Here is a 20,433-nt window from a genome sequence, read left to right on the forward strand (position 1 = left end):
TTAAACTGGCCAAAAATTCCTAATCTTTCTTCACAAGTTCAAGCTCACTTTACCCCATTCTTTGTCATCACAGACAGCAACACCTCCCTCAGGCTCTTACTAGAGCTGAAGATGATGCCAAGGTCCCTGTAGACCCACACATACATGTGCTATCCTAAACTTGCAACTTTTTTACTCCCTCCACATTGCTAAAATTTACAAGCCTTCATTTCCTGCATTGACTACTGTAATCTCATCTTTTTTGCCAACTGTTTTCCAAGCAAGATCACAACTTCTCAGTGAGGACTATACCTTTGTTAAATTTCAACTTTAAACGTCAGGGGTGAAATGGTGGTCCTCTTGAAGTCAATGGAAGTTTTGCTATTGACTTGAAAAGAGACAGGATTTCCCCCCCCCCCCCCACACACACACACACCTGCTTTTATTATAGCCCTAGTAAAAAATCAAACAAAAAGGCCAACATTTTTACAAGTGGAAAACAGTCCTTCATTCATCCTTCCTACTTTAAAAGAAGTCTGAAAGGAACTTCCTCAAGTGCGCCAAACAAATTCAGTGTAAGACCCTGAGCCTTCAGTGTGATACATGTGGGTGGACCCCTGTGCCCCAACAGACTCCCACTGACTTCAAAACCTACAAGGAGAATGTTGTGAGCTTCTGGGATCTGTTTCACAAGGTGTACTTATAGTGGACGCTAGCTGTGCCTGTTTTTATATAAGATGCCAATCTGACTTGCCCCTAAGAACTGTGTACTAGCCTCACTCAGAATTCAAGCTGTCTATTGCTGTCAATGGGAGTTGTGTTTGTGGATTGAGAGGGCTAGGTCTGTTACTTAAATACAAAAACTTGCCTTTTAAAATCTGGTGGTGAAGTGTTATCCTCTGGCAGTTATGTTAAGTCAGAAGAAAACTACATGCCATTAAATGTAAATTACAAGACTGTGTGAATGCTGAATGGAGCAACTGAATTAGAACGATATACTGTATATACACACACACACACACACACACACACACACACACACACACACGGATATCAATGAGTTGCCCCCACTTATGCCATATTTTAATTTGGCCCTGTAACTTTAAAAGTTCCATCTGATGTCTAAAAGATTGTTTTGTGCTTTGCAATGAAATCATCCAGTATCATTTGAATGGATCTTTCTTTATCAATCCATACAGTAGTTTGTTATTCTGCCTATAAATATCAGTTGTTCCCAGCCCCTACAATCCTACCCTAAGCCATACTATTGTACCTCTAAGAAATTTTGTATGACTGACTCTACTGTACAGCACCACTGCAAGTGCTCTGGGTGTCTGGCAGCATGCTGTGTATTCCATGAGCTTGCAGGCAAGCACTGTTGGAGTTCCAGGTCATATGAGTTGGAGGAAACCTTGTTATGGGTTAAGTGAAAATCCCATTGAGATTGATTGATAAGTGTGAATTCACCTTTCAGTTAACATAATTGTAAGCATTACCCCCCACCTAAGACAAAAGCTGTATGTGAACCTGTCCAGAAGCTTTTTGCTGAGTATAGTTTTGGGTCAGGTGTGTGTGTGCACTGTGCATATATGAAGGGAGATCACACAAAAACTGAGAACCAACAAGTACAGAGAGAGAGAAGGAGAGAGAAAAAGCCAAGCAGGAGCCTGTAAGTATAGTGTGATCTTGGAAAATGCTGGAGCGGAAGCTTTTCGTTCTGGTGTTAGCTAAAGAGTCTTGAGGGCTGTAAGCTAAGGAACAGCTCCTTTTGTTCTTGGTTCCTTCTGCGGTCAGAGACAGGGGACTTTGTACATTCCTTGTAAATAAACAAGATCGCAACAAAGAAAATACCAGACCCCATGAATTTCTACTTCCAGCTTGAACATCCCCAGTGTTCCAAACTTTGACAAGCCGCTCTAGTTGAAAAGGGTCAACACAGGCATTAAACTCTATGGTGTATAGTCCGTTAATGGTCCCATTAGCACTCTCTGATTCTGAGTAAGTAGGTAGGATTGTCAGAAACTAAAATGCACAAATATCTAGGCACAAAAAGTTGGTTACAATAAAAGATCAAACCAACAGTTCCCAACCCAGCCCCAAGTGGCAGTCCAGAACAGGGGTATAAAAGTAGCAAGGGGCCGGTACCATTTTCTTGGCACCATCTCCCTCCTGTGCACATGCAGTTGCCCCCAGGTCTCCTGCTTGCTGGGCATTGTGCTGTGCACCATCCACCTGCTATGGCTACAGCTTCCCTATCCCCGTCCAGCTCTCAGCTTTCAGTCCCAGCTCTCAGGCTGATGCTACCTGGCCTTTCATTTGCAGCCAGCTTCTGCTCTAGTGCCCCTAGGCCTACTGCTCCTGCCTTAATGCAGCCTCTGGCTCTTTTATGACTCCCTTTATTGGCTGGATGTGCTGAAGATTTTGATTTTGAGATTGATTTTGTTATTTTAATAAATCCATCCCCAAGGAGGGGTGTGGAGGTTTGATTTAAGGAGCCTGGAGCCGAGGTAGAGGGAAACTGAGGCAGGGGAGCTTTAGTAAAAAGTGTAGCTGTAGAATGATTTCAGGCCACCTGTTTTTTAAGTAAGTTACTAAGGTACTAAGCATCTTCAGCTCTCACTAAAAACAACAGGAATTCAGCACCATGGTCTTTTAAAGTACATTTGTCTTTAATCTCTTAACTTTAGCTCAAACATGTTGAAACTTTTAGGGGAAGTAGTTTGGGTCCAATTTGTAAGTTCAGTATTGTAAAAGTTGGGGGGAAAGGCCCTATGCATTCTAAATCCAGCTTCAGAATCTACTGCTTCATCAATCTGAAAGTGTCTAGGAATTAAAACTGTGTAATTCTTCTGAAAAGCAAAGGCCTAGATTGTCACAGTCCTTATTCAGCTGCACTGATGAGTAAGAGGAAGTAAGGGCCCCCTCTTACTCCCAGGTTCATGCTTTCTCAGCTTGTGGCTCCTGTTGTGGGGAGAAGTGCAAGGAACCGGCCAAGAAGAGAGAGAGGGGAATAAGCTATGTGTCACCCTTACTCATGGAAGAGAGCAAGGTTACAAACTAGCCCAAAGGGACTACAGAATATCTGCTCTGTCTCTGCTAGGCATGTTTAGGGTGACGAGACAGCACATGTGAAAAATCGGGACAGGGGGTGGGGGTGGGTGGTAACAGGAGCCTATATAAGAAAAAGACTCACAAATCGGGATTGTCCCTATAAAATTGGGACATCTTGTCACCTTAGGCATGTTGTAGTAACTACCGGTAGTATCATTTGAGCTATGTTGACATATATTGATAATGCTGGCGCCTAAACAAGGAAACAGTTACAGCCATATTAAAATCATAAAGAATGTGTCACAAAGGGAAAAATGGCTAGAAATAAATATAGCTAAGTATTTTAAAAGCATCTTAGAAACAATGGAAATAGTAAACAATGAAACTTTTATAAAAGTTGATGAGGAAATAATTGAAAAAAAATGACATTGCATATAAACCAGTTTGTGTAAAATGATATATTTGACTATAAGATAAACAGTAATTTACAATTAGTTTATGAAGCTTTGCACAACATACTACTGTGATTGAGTACAAGTTATAAAAATATAATAAAGTGTTGTGTATGCATCATTTCAATTATAAAGTTTTACTTCTTTAATAGAAATACTACTTGTGTGTTTGTTTTTTTCCTCTACAGAAAATGATGAGGTCATCAATATTTCATATGTTCATACTGAGCATGGTGGCAGTAGATGTCATTGTCGCTGCTAGTAATTACTACAAAGGAGAGACTTTCAAAAGACAGCATGATGAATTTTACCTAGCTGAGGTGAGTTTACTGGGCTTGCTATCCAGATAGTTTTCAAGATGAAAAAAGTAGACAAACTATGTGAATGTCAAGCAACTTGTCATTTCTTTATTCCCTTAAGCATTCTGAGATTTTTTTGCAAATCGTTCAAGTTCCTCTGTCTGACAATGGCTGACAGCCCTTTAAAAAAAAAAGACAACAACAACAGCCTTCTGAAAGGTAATTTCCTCAAACAAAATGTCAGTGGTAATGAACTGAGGCTTGAGTACAACCTCTTCAGGCAATGCATGGCTGATAAGTTGCTTTTTTACCAACAGGAGTGCAGACAGAAGAATTTAGCTTGTTTTTATTTCAAACCAAATAAACATACCTTGTAAAATACAGGCCTTATTCTGGAAAGCATCCCTATTCAGGAAAGCTCTTAAGCACATACTTAACTGTAATCTTGTTCTAAAGTATAGCCTGAACAGTACTCAAAATAGCCTGAATTTGGTGACATTGTGGGCATGATGCAGAAAACATTATTCAATAGGGGTTTTGGAGAGGGCTGAAGCTGTGCTCTTGGACTGATGAAAGGGTGAAAAGGAGCTGTTTTTTTGGTGGCTGGATAATTATTTTAATGCAGCTGGCATTCTGTTGTAGAATCATAGAATCATAAGACTGGAAGGGACCTCGAGAGGTCATCTAGTCCAGTCCCCTGCACTCATGGCAGGACTAAGTATTATCTAGACCATCCCTGACAGGCATTTGTCCAATCTGGTCCTAAAAATGACCAATGATGGAGATTCCACAACCTCCCTAGGCAATTTATTCCAGTACTTAACCACCCTGACAGTTAGGAAGTTTTTCCTAATGCCCAACCTAAACCGTCTTTGCTGCAATTTAAGCCCATTGCTTCTTGTCCTATCCTCAGGGGTTAAGAAGAACAAGTCTTCTCCCTCCTGAAATAGTGGACAGTGGAGAGGAGCCAAGGCAGCATTGTTCACCCTCATCCCTGAACCTTTGGTACCCCACAACCTCAAAGCCAAGTGTCTTGTGCCTTTACTGGGAATAGTGATATCAGTGTAGGTAGGTCTTGCACTGGGGAGTGGCCAGTCTGCAATCATTGGTCCCAATTTAGGAAGGCACTTAACATTGTAGACTCAGACTTTAAGGCCAAAAGGGACCATCATGATGAATTAGTCTGACTTCCTGCATATCACAAGCCTCAGAACCTTTCACTACACTGTGGAGATGGATGACAGGAGAGAGATCACTTGATCATTGCCTGTTAGGTTCACTCCCTCTGGGGCACCTGGCATTGGCCACTGTCGGCAGACAGGATGCTGGGCTGGATGGACCCTTGGTCTGACCCAGTACGGCCGTTCTTATGTTCTAATGTTACATTCACATGTAGACAAGCTTCCTGTTTTCCTAAAATGCATATCTCAGCAATTTCAACAGAGATCTCATTAGAAAGGATGCGGGATCAAGCTGCCCTTTCTGTGGACTTTCTCTCTCCCCTCCTGACTCTCTCATGCTAGTGAGGAGGGCTTTAAACTAGGTTCGACAAGGACAGGTGAGCAAAGCCCACAGGTAAGTGGGGAACATGGAGGCCTGGGAGATGGGTCGGAAACAAGAGGGAGTGTGGACTATAATGGCAGAGCAAAAGGAGGGTCAGGGCAAAACTGGGAGGCAAGATCAAACCAGTATCTTAGAAGCCTATATACAAATGCAAGAAGTATGGGTAATAAGCAGGAAGAACTGGAAGTGCTAATAAATAAATACAACTATGACATTGTTGGCATCACTGAAACTTGGTGGGATAATACACATGATTGGAATGTTGGTGTGGATGGGTACAGCTTGCTCAGGAAGGATAGACAGGGGGAAAAGGGAGGAGGTGTTGCCTTATATATTAAAAATGTACACACTTGGACTGAGGTGGTGATGGACATACGAGACGTAAGTGTTGAGAGTGTCTGGGTTAGGCTAAAAGGGGTAAAAAACAAGGGTGATGTCATGCTAGGAGTCTACTACAGGCCACCTAACCAGCTGGAAGAGGTGGATGAGGCTTTTTTAAAACAACTAACAAAATCATCCAAAGCCCAAGTTTTGGTGGTGATGGGGGACTTCAACTATCCAAATATATCTTGGGAAAATAACACAGCGGGGCACAGACTAGCCAATAAATTCTTGGACTGCATTGCAGACAACTTTTTATTTCAGAAGGTTGAAAAAGCTACTGGGGGGAAGTTGTTCTAGACTTGATTTTAACAAAAAGGGAGGAACTCGTTGAGAATTTGAAAGTAGAAGGCAGCTTGGGTGAAAGTGATCATGAAATCAGAGAGTTTGCAATTCTAAGGAAGGGTAGAAGGGAGTACAGCAAAATAAAGACAATGGATTTCAGGAAGGCGGATTTTGGTAAGCTCGGAGAGCTGATAGGTAAGGTCCCATGGGAATCAAGACTGAGGGGAAAAATAACTGAGGAAAGTTGGCAGTTTTTCAAAGGGACACTATTAAGGGCCCAAAAGCAAGCTATTCCACTGGTTAGGAAAGATAGAAAATGTGGCAAAAGACCACCTTGGCTTAACCACGAGATCTTGCATGATCTAAAAAATAAAAAGGAGTCATATAAAAAATGGAAACTAGGACAGATTACAAAGGATGAATATAGGCAAACAACACAGGAATGCAGGGGCAAGATTAGAAAGGCAAAGGCACAAAATGAGCTCAAAGTAGCTACAGGAATAACGGGAATCAAGAAGACTTTTTATCAATACATTAGAAGCAAGAGGAAGTCCAAATACAGGGTAGGCCCACTGCTCAGTGAGGAGGGAGAAACAATAACAGGAAACTTGGAAATGGCAGAGATGCTGAATGACTTCTTTGTTTCGGTCTTCACCAAGAAGTCTGAAGGAATGCCTAACATAGTGAATGCTAATGGGAAGGGGGTAGGTTTAGCAGATAAAATTAAAAAAGAACAAGTTAAAAATCACTTAGAAAAGTTAGATGCCTGCAAGTCACCAGGGCCTGATGAAATGCATCCTAGAATACTCAAGGAGCTAATAGAGGAGGTATCTGAGCCTCTAGCTATTATCTTTGGAAAATCATGGGAGACGGGAGAGATTCCAGAAGACTGGAAAAGGGCAAATATAGTGCCCATCTATAAAAAGGGAAATCAAAACAACCCAGGAAACTACAGACCAGTTAGTTTAACTTCTGTGCCAGGGAAGATCATGGAACAAGTAATTAAGGAAATCATCTGCAAACACTTGGAAGGTGGTAAGGTGATAGGGAATAGCCAGCATGGATTTGTAAAGAACAAATCGTGTCAAACCAATCTGATAGCTTTCTTTGATAGGATAACGAGTCTTGTGGATAAGGGAGAAGCTGTGGATGTGGTATACCTAGACTTTAGCAAGGCATTTGATATGGTCTCACATGATATTTTTATCGATAAACTAGGCAAATACAATTTAGATGGGGCTACTATAAGGTGGGTGCATAACTGGCTGGATAACCGTACTCAGAGAGTAGTTATTAATGGTTCCCAATCCTGCTGGAAAGGTATAACAAGTGGGGTTCCTCAGGGGTCTGTTTTGGGACCGGCTCTATTCAATATCTTCATCAACGACTTAGATATTGGCATAGAAAGTACGCTTATTAAGTTAGCAGATGATACCAAACTGGGAGGGATTGCAACTGCTTTGGAGGAAAAGGTCATAATTCAAAATGATCTGGACAAATTGGAAAAATGGTCTGAGGTAAACAGGATGAAGTTTAACAAAGACAAATGCACTTAGGAAGGAAAAATCAGTTTCACACATACAGAATGGGAAGAGACTGTCTAGGAAGGAGTACGGCAGAAAGGGATCTAGGGGTTATAGTTGACCACAAGCTAAATATGAGTCAACAGTGTGATGCTGTTGCAAAAAAAGGAAACATGATTCTGGGATGTATTAACAGGTGTGTTGTGAGCAAGACATGAGAAGTCATTCTTCTGCTCTACTCTGCGCTGGTTTGGAGTATTGTGTCCAGTTCTGGGCACCGCATTTCAAGAAAGATGTGGAGAAATTGGAGAGGGTCCAGAGAAGAGCAACAAGAATGATTAAAGGTCTTGAGAACATGACCTATGAAGGAAGGCTGAAAGAATTGGGTTTGTTTAGTTTGGAAAAGAGACGACTGAGAGGGGACATGATAGCAGTTTTCAGGTCTCTAAAAGGGTGTCATAAGGAGGAGGGAGAAAACTTGTTCACCTTAGCCTCTAAGGATAGAACAAGAAGCAAAGTATTGTTTTCTGTTGGTTTTAATTTCCTTTGCAAGGTCCAATTCTGCTTGGCTTTTGACACTTCTCACTTTGTTCTTAAGTCCATCCTATTTCGGAAAGCATAAAGGCACGCGCTTAACTTTAAATATGTTCTTTAATCCAAGTGACTAAACGTATACCTAATCACCTTTCCCGATTAGGGATGCTTTCCTGAATTGGAGCCACTGCTCACACAAGTAAAAGTTAGTACAGCTAGAGACATTAACTCATTCTGTCCCCTCTCTTCAAACTGACCACTGTGGCCAATGGGAAAAAAGCACCGTAGGGAGCCAAACTATCAACAAGTAGGCGACACACAGCTCCAAAGCCATCATGGAAGAGGGCAGCCTCTCTCTAGAGTTGGATGTTCCTTTCCTTGGACAACCCTGGGTTCCCCTACGTTGGAGGCCATATTTACTGTGTCTGGAGCCCACAGCCACTGGAGAAGTTACAGTATGGCCCTATATTTCATATATAAATGCCATTAAATTGACCCATTTAACTCCTCAGCAAGATCAGTTCTCTAGGATAGTCTCTGTGCCAAAGTGTGTTTATCTATTCAGTTAAATTGAAATTGTAAGGATGATATTTTATTTAACAAGGTTTCAATGATTTCCATAATAAACCTACTAAAAATGGGGGGGTGGGAGGAGTTTGAATTTGCAAAGGTTTTATATTTACAATATTGTTTTAAGAAATGTGGAATAAAGTTAGCTTTCCATCATTTTTATAGCTGATAAAAATTTTTTCCTTCTAAATGAATCCTCTTCCCATAGCAGAGCAATATATTTCAGACTAATCAGTGATAAATGTACCAAAAATCCCAATCGCAGCACGTTTCAAGACTGTGCTGTAGTTCAGCACACAATAAATAGAATCCAGAGGTCAGAGTCAATAACATAACTGATACGACTTGACATTTTCATATTTTTAAACAATGGTCTTAAAAGGAAGCTGTCAAGTCCGTTCACTTCAGGCATTTTAAACAAGCTTTTGAATAAAAATTGTATTTTTACTAGAATGTACAACATTGGAATTGGTGCAGGTTTAGTTAATTATCCTAGTAATGAAAATTTTCTGTGTATATATCCACATATGAAAAAAAAACATGCATATGAGGGAGAATGGTCTTGTGATTAAGGCACTGGACTGGGACTAAGGAGATTTAGGTTTGCTTCCTAGTTCTACTACAGATTTTGGTGTGACCTTGGTCAGATCTGTAAATGGGGATAATAATACTTTCTTTGTCTATTTAGGCCCTGATCCTGCAATTAACACAGGATCAGAGCCTCAGATTGTAAGCTTTGCTGAGGGGAGGTACTGTCTCTAATTTTCAGTACAATGCCTAGCAGAGTGGTACCCTGATCTTGGTAAGGTCCTCCAAGCACTACTGTGATACAAATAATAATGTCTTCTATTGTCATACTGCATGTGTATTTCTGTGCAGGGCACTCTTTGCATATTATATTTACTTTTTCATTATTCAGTGCTAAAAAGGTTCTCCATAAAATCTGGGATGTAGGTATCTGTCGCGGGGCTGGTACACCTATCAAACTTAGGGGATGGGGGAAGGGCACTACAGCCCCACAGCTGAGTCCAACTGACCACCCTAAGCCTCAGGGCAGTATGGCCTAATGGCCGGAGTCAATAAGGTAGCGCTCCCTTGCAGGGCTGCATGATGGCCTTGTGGCCAGAGTCAATAGGGCTGCCCTTCTCTGCAATGTCTCCAGCAGCAGGCAGACAAGGCCTTATAGACCCCGTCATAGGGACAATGAGATAATCACTCAAACACATCCAAAAAACTCAGAAGAAACAAACAAAATAAATGAGCTGCATCTCCAGTTGTCAGTCAAGCCCTATCATCTTTCTTCTCTAACTCTCTCTCTCTCTTTCCTTTTGTGTATCTGACTAGGCAGCAGCTCTCACAGGTTTTGACAGGACTCGGCAAAGTCCACTTGGCACTTCAGGTTCACCAATGCCCAGCAATAGTAACAGGAAGTTGTAGATAAGTGGAAAGTCTTTCACGTTCATTAAAATCCCTAAGATAATAGAAATTCAATTTCGGAATAATCTCTCTATTTAAGTTCAGCAGGTAAGCCTAGCCTGGAGTATTTCATATGCTCAGCTACAAGAAGGAAGCCTGCTTCCTTTATGGGAACTAGAGGACAGACAGCTCTAGAAAGAGGGAGGCTCTTAAGGGTTAAAGCAGTGCGGGGGAGGAGGGAAAGGATGTAAATTCTAAACCCAGATTCCACTTATTACATATTTCAATACACCCAACTATTTGCAAAGCTTAAGGTACATTACAAATGTATTTATCAGCCCATTGTACCAAAATAAATAACATTCATGGTCAAATTGAGATAATCAGAAAGTGATTTAAATTTGAATATATTGACCTTATAGAATCAGCAAAAGCAGTCTTGTGAGAGAGAAAAGAAACAAACAAACAAAAAATCCAACCAAGTATAGCTTCCTAGCACCTGGGAAGTGTGAAGAGCAACTCCTTGGTGGACACCACCATAAAGATCTAATTATATGTGTTCATTGGTATTATCTTAGACCAGGGATCGGCAACTTTTGGCACACGGCTCGCCAGGGTAAGCAGCGTGGCAGGCCGGGCCGGTTTGTTTACCTGCCACGTGCGAAGGTTCGTCCGATCGCGGCATCCACTGGCCACGGTTCGCCACTCCAGGCCAATGGGAGCTGCGAGAAGCTGCGGCCAGCACATCCCTCGGCCTGCGCCGCTTCCCACAGCCCCCATTGGCCTGGGACAGCGAACCACAGCCAGTGGGAGCCGCGATCGGCCGAACCTGCAGACGCGGCAGGTAAACAAACCAGTCCGGCCTGCCAGGGGGCTTACCCTGGCGAGCCGCGTGCCAAAGGTTGCCAATCCCTGGGTTAGACAGTAAGGGGTTGTGCCATAGAAAAACCCAAGACAGACAGAAAAGAAGTCCTCTCCATTATGATAGGTTGCAGGATTGAAGTCTTAGTGAAAAGCATTAAGAATCCTGAAAAGCAGTGGCCTACACTCTAGAGGCATGAACAGAGTTAAACTGTTTTTTTCTGCTACCATCTCACATGGCAGTGTCCTTTGCAATGAATCTATGTCCTTGTATCAATACTGTTCTGAGAAAGTCCCTGTCCCTCTTCCCGAAGTGAAGATTAAACAGAATATGGAACCTGAAAAGGGAGGGAAGGGTCAGAGATCTGGGATCCTAACCTCATTGATCCAACTCAGACAGACTCTCCTCTAAGTTCACCTGTAGCTGTACACTCCCATCAACCAAGCCAGGAAAGCACAGTAGAACCAGCTTAGGTGGTAGTGTTGGGTATTGGCCCTAGCTGTGCTCTGCGTGAAGCAGCATTAGCACCCTGCAACCTACAGGGAAGCATGCCATCTCATATGGCTCCTCTTTGGCTTCTTTCCTAACTGAGCCTCACAGACTTTTTCTGATGGCTCATAAGGATGCATAGATGTTCTGACAGAGGGAAATGCGGCAGCACAGCAGATGTTAGCAACTCGTTTAACCAGTTGCCTGCCCCTGCCTGGCACCCCATGGTTTTTTCCATGAATTCACCCTCTTCCCCTCTCTGCAGCAGCAGAAGGGGTAGATATGAGCATAAATTTGTATACAAACCTATGTTATTGCATTGCATACCTAACAAAACATTCAAGTCAGATGTTGTATATTTGACTCCTGAATCTTCTCATGTAATTAATTACAATGAAGGAAAAATGCCCGGCTCTATCAGTGGGAAGGCAGGTGTATAAATGTAACCAAATGCTATGCAAACCATCTGATAAATTTTTAAGTGTTAGTGGTTTGAGGTCCTCTGACAAGGATATAAAATGCAAATCATCCTGCCTACACATTTTTAGAATAAATTTAAATATATTTAACATCATATTTGCTAATCTTGTCCCTAATGCAACACCTATATATTCTGAATTGTGTGAATGTTAGAGTTGCTTCCTCACTGCTGTAAGGTTGAATTCCAAACCTTTCCTTATTTCATAACTGGAGTGCACACACACACACACACACACACACAAATCCTTTGGGGCTGAAATTTTGTATGACTCTTCTTTGCTCAAAGGTCTTTTTTTCTTTAACCCGGATTAAAATACTTTCCTAGTGTGTTTCAAACAGAGGTTTTGTTCATGCTGTATTTGAAACCATTTTTTTCAGACTTGACTTGTTTTGTAGATCTCAATGATATCTACAAAGGAACAAGTCAGGGAAAATTGGTCATTATCTTTGAAGATATGAAGACTGAGAGATGTGTGCAGGTGTCTGTGTGCTTGCACAGTAGGGTGTTCAGTTGGGTTTTATTGCTCAGCCTAAACAAAAGGTTTAGAACATTGGGATGCTGCAAGACATCTTAGTTTGATTTAATCATGCAAAGAACTTTAAAGTTTGATAAATATGTCATACACTTTAGGAAAACAGTTGCAGATATTGCTGGTGATACTGCTCACTAACAATCCATATATGTTGACTAGAAGACTGAACATAAGGCTGGTAGCCCAAACATTTGAGTTATATTTCCTCCTCTGCCAGTGATTTTTACAGTTCATAAAATATATTGCACATTACAAACATTATTTAGTTAGCTGACAAACCCCTCACTGTTGGTAAATATAATCATATCTATTTTATGGAAAGAGAGTCTGAATCAGAAGAAATTCACTACTTTAGCAAAGTCTCACAGATAGGGTCAGAATCAGGATTAAAATCCAAGGCTCTGGATTTCTTGTGTCTTTCCAAATCCAATGGCCTTTAGAGCCCACAGACAATTAACCTCTCTGTGTCTGACTTTCCCATTTGTAAAAAGAAGATGAATAATATTTGACCTCAGAGAACCCTCTGAACATTAATTTGTTAATGTTTGAAAATAGTAGTTCTGTATAAGTATTACCTGTTAATTCAATGTCTAGTGTAGTCAATGGTCAGTGGAGTTTACCCACTTCTCATCTGGGGAATATAGAGGTTAGGTTAGTTTACCCATTTCTTTTCTTACCACTACACAACTTGTCATGCCCCTGCAGCCTAGAGAACTGCTGAGGGGAGGATAGATATCCCTTTCTCTGTCCTGCCTCTACTGCCTATTGGGAGAAGTCTCCGGGGAGATACACTGATAAATTAAGAAGGCATGGGAGGAACTGGGGATGGAGGGTGTTTAGCCAGAGGCATTTTCTGTGGCAAGTCTGCAAATAAAATGAGAGAAAATGTATACATCGTAGTAATGGGAGGGGAGAGGCGGAGTGGGTTAGCCTCAGCTAGAGCAGATAGCTAATTTGTCTAAATATCAGGGTTAAAAATGTCAGTCTCCCAGAGCTAAAGGTGTAACTCTAGGATGAACTGGTTCTTGTCTTCAATGTGAACTCTATGTTGTTTACTGTGTAAATATTTCAGAAAAGGCCTTTAAGAACTGCACATTTCTGCCCCTGCCTACAAGTCTTCCCCTGTCACTTCCTACCTCACACCCTCTCCCCTATGAACACTTCTTGCCTACATATATCACCATTTAAAAATGGCAGAATTTACCAGATGTATTACTCCCTTGTTTTATTTGTTTTAACCCTCATCTAGAGTTGCCAATCCTCCAGGATTGTTCTGGAGTCTCCAGGAACTAAAGATTAATCTTTAATTAAAGATTATCATGTGATGAAACCTCGGGGAATATGTCCAACCAATATTGGCAATCGTACCCTCATCCCATCTTTCCTTACCCATTTCTGTTGGTTTATTTCTGTGCATGTGTGGGGGAAAAATTAAATGTTCATAAAAAAACAATAACTGTTGAGTCAGTTCTCTTTCAACCTTTGCTTGCTCCTTAGATCTGTCCAATCTATGTTATATTTAAAATTGGTTCAACCATTGTTATGCATTGTGCAAAATATCTAATCATATTGTACTGGCCAATTCTCTCTCGGGAGACACACACAGAGCACTCAAAATTGGTTAAATGGATTAGTCTGATACTCTCCAAAAACTATGAATTTCATATTGTGAATATATTTGAGACCTATGAGCAAGTAAAAATAAGGGGTTGTGATATAAGCTGCAATTCAAACTTAACTTTGTTGGCCAGGCACAGGATCATCCACAAGAGCTGATATTAATAAGTTTATAGGTTCAACAAACAATCTCAAATAGCTTAGAACCATCAAGCTAACCTGAGTGGGATCCAGTTGCAACCAGCTCAGGCCAACTGAGAATTTGCCAAGCTTGGGAGAACATTAGACCCAATGAATGAAAGGAAATATATGTGTATGGTTTTTCAAATTTGAATATTTTTTATTATTAATCTGTTTTTTTAATTGTAACAAATAGTTTTAGTGATAATTTGTGAGTATCTCTATCAGGGCCGGCTCTAAGATTTTTGCCACCCCAAGCAAAAACAATTTTGGCCACCCCACCCCCCTGTTTTTTTCTTACCCCACCCCCGGCCCCACCTCAACTCCGCCCCTTCCCCAAATCCCCAGCCCTGCCTCCTCCCCCCAGGCTCTCAAGCCTAGGAGGGAGGGAGGGAGAGGGAGAAGCAGTGTGTGCGCCGCGGCCGCTCGGGGTCTCCCCCTCCCTCCCAGGCTCTCAAACCCGGGAGGGAGGGAGGGGGAGATCCCGAGCGGCCGCGGCACGCGAAACAGCTGATTTGCGCGCCGCTGCTCCCCCTCCCTCCCAGGCTCTCAAACCCGGGAGGGAGGGGGAGATCCCGAGCGGCCACGGCACGCGAATCAGCTGTTTCGCGTGCCCCGGCCGCTCGGGATCTCCCCCTCTTTCCCGGGTTTGAGAGCCTGGGAGGGAGGGCGAGCAGCAACGCGCAAGCGGCAACAGCGGAGGTGAGTTAGGGTGGCCGGGGCACATTTTTAGGGGTGGCATAGCCCACGCCAGACTGCTGCCCCTAAAAATGTGCTGCCCCAAGCACCAGCTTATTTTGCTGGTGCCTAGAGCCGGCCCTGATCTCTATTTATAGAAAATTAACACTTTAAAAATATCAACTTGCTCTATCATCTCTGTGAAAGTACGCTATATGTTATACAAACAGGAATTCTATCATTTTCATTTGAATGCTCTGTTTATAGTCAACATTTGAGAATTTACAAATAAGTGCCGTTTGTACATAAAAATTAGAAAAATGAGAAATGCCTGTGATCCATTTTGATGAATCTAGGCCATTATTCCTTTGCTTGGCTAGTCAGCACATATCATCAGAATTTTTTGCTAAATGTTATTCCAGCTATTTCCTTTGCTATATAGATCCTCAAGTAGACATCACTTCAAATCTTGGCAAGGTGTGAACTCCAACATAGAAAGCCATGATTTGAATCAGCAATTGAAACATTTGTTTTTCCTCTTATGTATTCTCCTAGGTTGCTTTTACAGTTCTCTTTGACTTAGAAGCTCTTCTGAAGATCTGGTGCTTGGGCTTTACTGGATATATCAGCTCATCTCTTCACAAATTTGAACTGCTGCTTGTAATTGGTACTACTCTTCATATTTATCCAGACCTCTACCATTCCCAGTTTACATATTTTCAGGTACAGTCAACTAATTTTAAGATTTCTGTTTAAATACCTTGTTCAGGCACACTAAAAATGTTATCCACGAACAGTAATACGTATTCCCATCTGTGCTTCCTTTGTTTCTTCCAGAGTTCTCATATTGCTGCATCACTTTGAATAAGTCTTTAAAATAATAATAATTCAAACAAATGTCTCTTTTTAAATCTGTGGATCTAGGGAGACCTTATAAGAGTAGGCCTCTATCTGAGTAAGCACATCAGCCCCCAAGCCTCCTTCTTTGCAGCTCTCATTTCCAACTTCTGCTACACTGCTTCACCCTGGCTTTGGTCTAATTTGGCCACAATTCTCCATTCAGTTTTGCACACACACCACTTCTTACTGCATCTCCTCCCACTGCATCTTAAAGGCTCCTGCTTAATGTCCACAAGTGGCTTGCTTGTTACTGGCTCTCAGTTCCCTATAAACTTGCTTTAGATTCCACAGACACTACTCTACCAGCTGTCATCTTCCCACATAACTTCCCTAACTAGGAGATTTTTTACCTCAGTCCCTTCTGGGTCTTCTAAAGCCATTTCCCCAGCTCCATCCTGGATCCTGGCATTTTGCAATCACCAAGTTATTTCTAATCTATATATTGGGGCTGTCCTGCCCATTCCTGGTGGAACACAAAGAGAGAACGATTCCTTGGGGTTGACCCATTTTCAGGTTATAAATGAGCTCACATTTGTCCTCTGTCAGCCTAGTCGCCTGACCCTAATTCCCTGTCCCTCCTTCTTGAATGAATATGGCCTGTAGGGTCAATCTAGTTGTGGTAAAAGACCCATAGGTTCACTATATTATAGTATAATCTCAAGTGTAAGGTGTCAGTTACTGAGTCTAGTAATCCTTTCTTTAAAAAGGCTAAAACAATTATTTTGACATTTGAAAATCACAACCTTACATGAGAACTACGGGACACAGCTTTATAGACTGGTCAGACATTTTAGGTATAAGAGGATTCTGGGAATTGTAGTTCAGATAATAGCAAGTAAAACAGTGATGTTTAGAGAGACCAAAATACCTTCACAGTAGTTTCAGTGATATATGTTGCATTTATAAGTTTAAAAATTTAGAACAGATTCATATCCATCTATTATTTAGAAATGAGTTGAAGCAAGAGATTAGTAATTAATAATGAAAAAGGGTAAATAATAAATGACATAGCTAAATCTTACAGAAAAGCATTATAAACTATGATGACACATAGTGCGGTCTGCTGAAGTGTAGTAATGAATTTTGACAGATTGTGAAAAATTGCACAAAGCCTATTCGCATTCTCTTTATATGATTCTACAAAATTGGTCAGGAAAATCTGCAAGACTACAAAATCTCTGACCCTGGCACACAGCCCCGTAGGAATTGAATATTTTTAGATTGTGGCACTTTAGATCTTGCTGAGATTACATGCTATGAGAATACTCAGAACAATGCCACTCAACTGGCATGATGTAATTCCCAAACATACAAAAACGAATACCTTAAACTAAACCACTGTACTTCTATTGCACAAATGTAAAATAAACAATCAGACAACAGTAAGTTGGAACTCTCAAATATTACAAGTAGCAAACACATTAACTCACTGGTGGAATATTTATTTAATCAGAATCCACTTACAACTTATGGTCTCTTTCCAGGAAGTTTGAATAAATTTTACATATTGGACAAAATAAATGTGGTCATCACTAACTCTATAGAACAGAAGGGGAAAATTCATGTCTGTATCTGGTACTTCCTTCTTTTTCTTGCTCGGATAATATCTGTCTAGAGAGATCTTTTTTCATATATTTATACATTTGGGGTGGGATTATCTAAAAGCACTCGCTATTGGCCTAATTATATCCCCATTTCAATATGGGAGTTTTAATACAGACTTCAGTGAGAGCAGAGGTGGGCTGGTGCTGAGTGTTTTTGAAAAATCTCTCCCCGCCTTGACTTTGTGACCAATCTTTCACAAAGGATTAACGTGTAATTTGCATGGCTTCTGTATTTAAAAGAAAATAGTTCATGGTGACACATAGAGTGAGTCAGCCCCGTATTTCTTGCAAATGCAAAATAACATGAAATAAAATGAAAAACGGTGATTAAAATGACATAAAATGAAAAACTCACGAGTGTGGGCATTTTAACCCGCCAGACCGGATCACAACACCACATAGGATTGGCCCGGCCACTCCTCTGCCAGCATGACTGATGGGGTGGTGGGCCAAAAGTGAACGGCATTGCAACCCCATGCACCAGGCCGCAATGCCTGGAGCTGGGAGGTGGGCTGAGCCTCATGGGTCAGAGCCCCTGCTGCATGGTGAATGCAGGCTCACTCTACAACCTACAACCACCCGCTCCACGCCCAGGGCCTTTTACTGCCCTGGGGACAGGACCCTAGAAAATGAATTAACAACAAATTCCGAGAAATAAAATGAAAAATTATAAAAGGATTTCACAGGGTTCTAACTATCAGCATAATTCTAGTGAAACAGAAGTGAGCAGCACTAAAAGTATATTCAGGTATTGATATTAATTTCTGACTCCTAAATTACAGAGATTAAAACAATGTTGAAACCAAACTTAAAATATTATTTTTATTTATTAAAAATAATGTTAAGTGGTTGGGAGGGTGTTTTGTTGTTGTTGTTGTTACCTTAAAACACTACAGGTGAAATCCTGGCCCTGTTGAAGTCACTGTCAAAATTCTCATTGACTTCACTGGGGCACTTACTCTTTCAGCACAGAATTTTTTTAGGATGTAGTTTTCATTGAAATATCTATCTGAAAAGACATACGTTTTATAAGCAGAAGCACCTGCTACACTGAAAGATCTGGGTCACATTCCACAATCCAAATCCCCTTGCAGGCAAATGACACGGAGGTTGGAAAATACCTTTGTCAGTGTGCAAGCATGTATACACCATGTTCCGAGGCAAGCAGATTTCTAGCAAGCTATGTAACATATCTCCAATTCGATTAAGGTCAAAAAGTAATGTTCACAGGGATACTTCTGGAGGGTAGGCAGATCTTCAGATATTTTAATATGAATGGTGACAGGGTTGCTGTGTTCCCAGTCAAGCAAAAAAATGTAGCTAAAAAGAGTTCCTTGTTGAATACCCTCTGGTTTATCAAACAGAACTTTTTTCACCTTCCTAGTCTTCCCTAACGTCTATCATAGTCTACATTATTTATTTGCCTTCACAGATAACCTCTTGTCAACACATCAGTTACTCTTCACCACACTAGGCATTACTCACCTTCCCAACCACCTCCCTGTGCACGTCAATATTAATTCTTATTCACAGCAACATGCAAACCACTCTGTGACAGAAAATTGGCATAATTTACAGTAAAGCAAATTTTCTGCAATCCTGATCCAAAAGGCCTTCATAGTCAATGGAAAGACTCCCATGTTTTATGTATTATAGCAAAGTCCTATAAAGGGTGTTTTTTTTGGAATGGAATGGAATGTATTGTGTTTTGAAGGCAGAAGGTGGTGTTTTTTATTGGGGAAAAATATTATAGAATCACCTTCTGAGGTAAACATAACTACATCTTGAGAGAGACAGTCTTAGAAATTTTATGTAACAAAACTTATGGGTTCTTTTTTAATTTTCATTTTGAATTATCTTTATATCAAATATACAAAATCTTTATATATTTTACCCCCAAAAGTACACACCGTCTATGTAAAAATCTTAAAAAAGAAAATTTGTATGTATTAGCCTGTAGCATGGAAAACAAAAATGTCATTACAGTAAAACTTTGCTAGATTTAATTTGTCTCCTAATGAAAACAAATGAAATAGCAAAATAGCACCAATAAAGAGTAATGTGCTACTTAAAGGTCAGTTAGAGCTCTCTAGGCGGAGAAAAAAGAAAGCTAAGTAAGACAATTAAATATAAAACATGACTCAGAATACAGACCAGCGGTTCAATCCTGGCCCCATTGAAGTCAATATCAACATTCACATTGACTTCAGTGGGGCTAGGATTTCACCCCAGGAGTAGATCTGTTGAGTAAAGGTATCATTTTTACTCAGCCACGCTTCAAGAGAGAATTCTATATTAAAAAAATCAACAGTTCCGAGCCAAATTCAATCTACCACTTTCTGGGCAGCCAATATAAAGTACACAGGTTGTTCCTAATATGATCACAGCATCCTAAATCAGTGAGCAAATGTGGTGCTGAATTCTGAACAAGTTGCAAGCTATAGAGAAGTCCTCCTAAGCAGCAGTAATAAAGCATCCGTCATGGGAGCATGTGTTCCTGTTACAAAATAAATAAGTGGGTAGCAGTAGCCTATGCAAATTACACAACAGAAAAAACACATTAGACCCTCATGCAAACAACACATGGTTTACCATGGAAATGATACAGTCACTCCAGGATTCTTAACCTAGCTCTCTAAAAGAAGAGAGAACTTCTTCATAACATCAGCTTGTGTCCAGAAGCAAGACTTCTATTTACCCCACACTCGGGACAAGGCAGCTGTGATATATCCGGCTGGTAGTGTCATCTCCATGACGGAGATGTGCAGAATGTATAGGGTCCATGGGGCATGAGAGACATGTATTTGTTTAGATTGTAAGCTGTTTGGGGCAGGGACTCTCTTCTTGTTGTGTGTTTGTACTGCACCTAGCACAATGGTGTGCTGGTCTATTACTAGGATTCTATATGCTAGCAATAATAATAATAATTATAATGAGACAGCTGTGTATCACCAGCATACTGGTGATATTCTCCCCATGTTGAGAAACTATGTCACCAGGTCTCTCATTGAATGCAGTATTAACAATCATGCATGTT

The 20,433-nt window shown here is 40.9% G+C and overlaps 1 protein-coding gene across 3 annotated transcripts in view; it reads left to right on the plus strand.

Moving 5' to 3' along the window:
* Positions 1–20,433, plus strand: part of NALCN (sodium leak channel, non-selective) — a 361,008-nt gene that overhangs the window by 211,986 nt on the left and 128,589 nt on the right. For all 3 annotated transcript variants that reach the window (XM_065592295.1, XM_065592302.1, XM_065592310.1), the window contains 2 exons: positions 3,671–3,802; positions 15,448–15,615. In XM_065592295.1, coding sequence (XP_065448367.1) covers positions 3,671–3,802; positions 15,448–15,615 — 300 coding nt within the window. The remainder of the gene's footprint in view (positions 1–3,670; positions 3,803–15,447; positions 15,616–20,433) is intronic.

The sequence above is a fragment of the Chrysemys picta genome, chromosome 1 (assembly GCF_011386835.1).
Source record: "Chrysemys picta bellii isolate R12L10 chromosome 1, ASM1138683v2, whole genome shotgun sequence".
Taxonomy (NCBI): domain Eukaryota; kingdom Metazoa; phylum Chordata; order Testudines; family Emydidae; genus Chrysemys; species Chrysemys picta.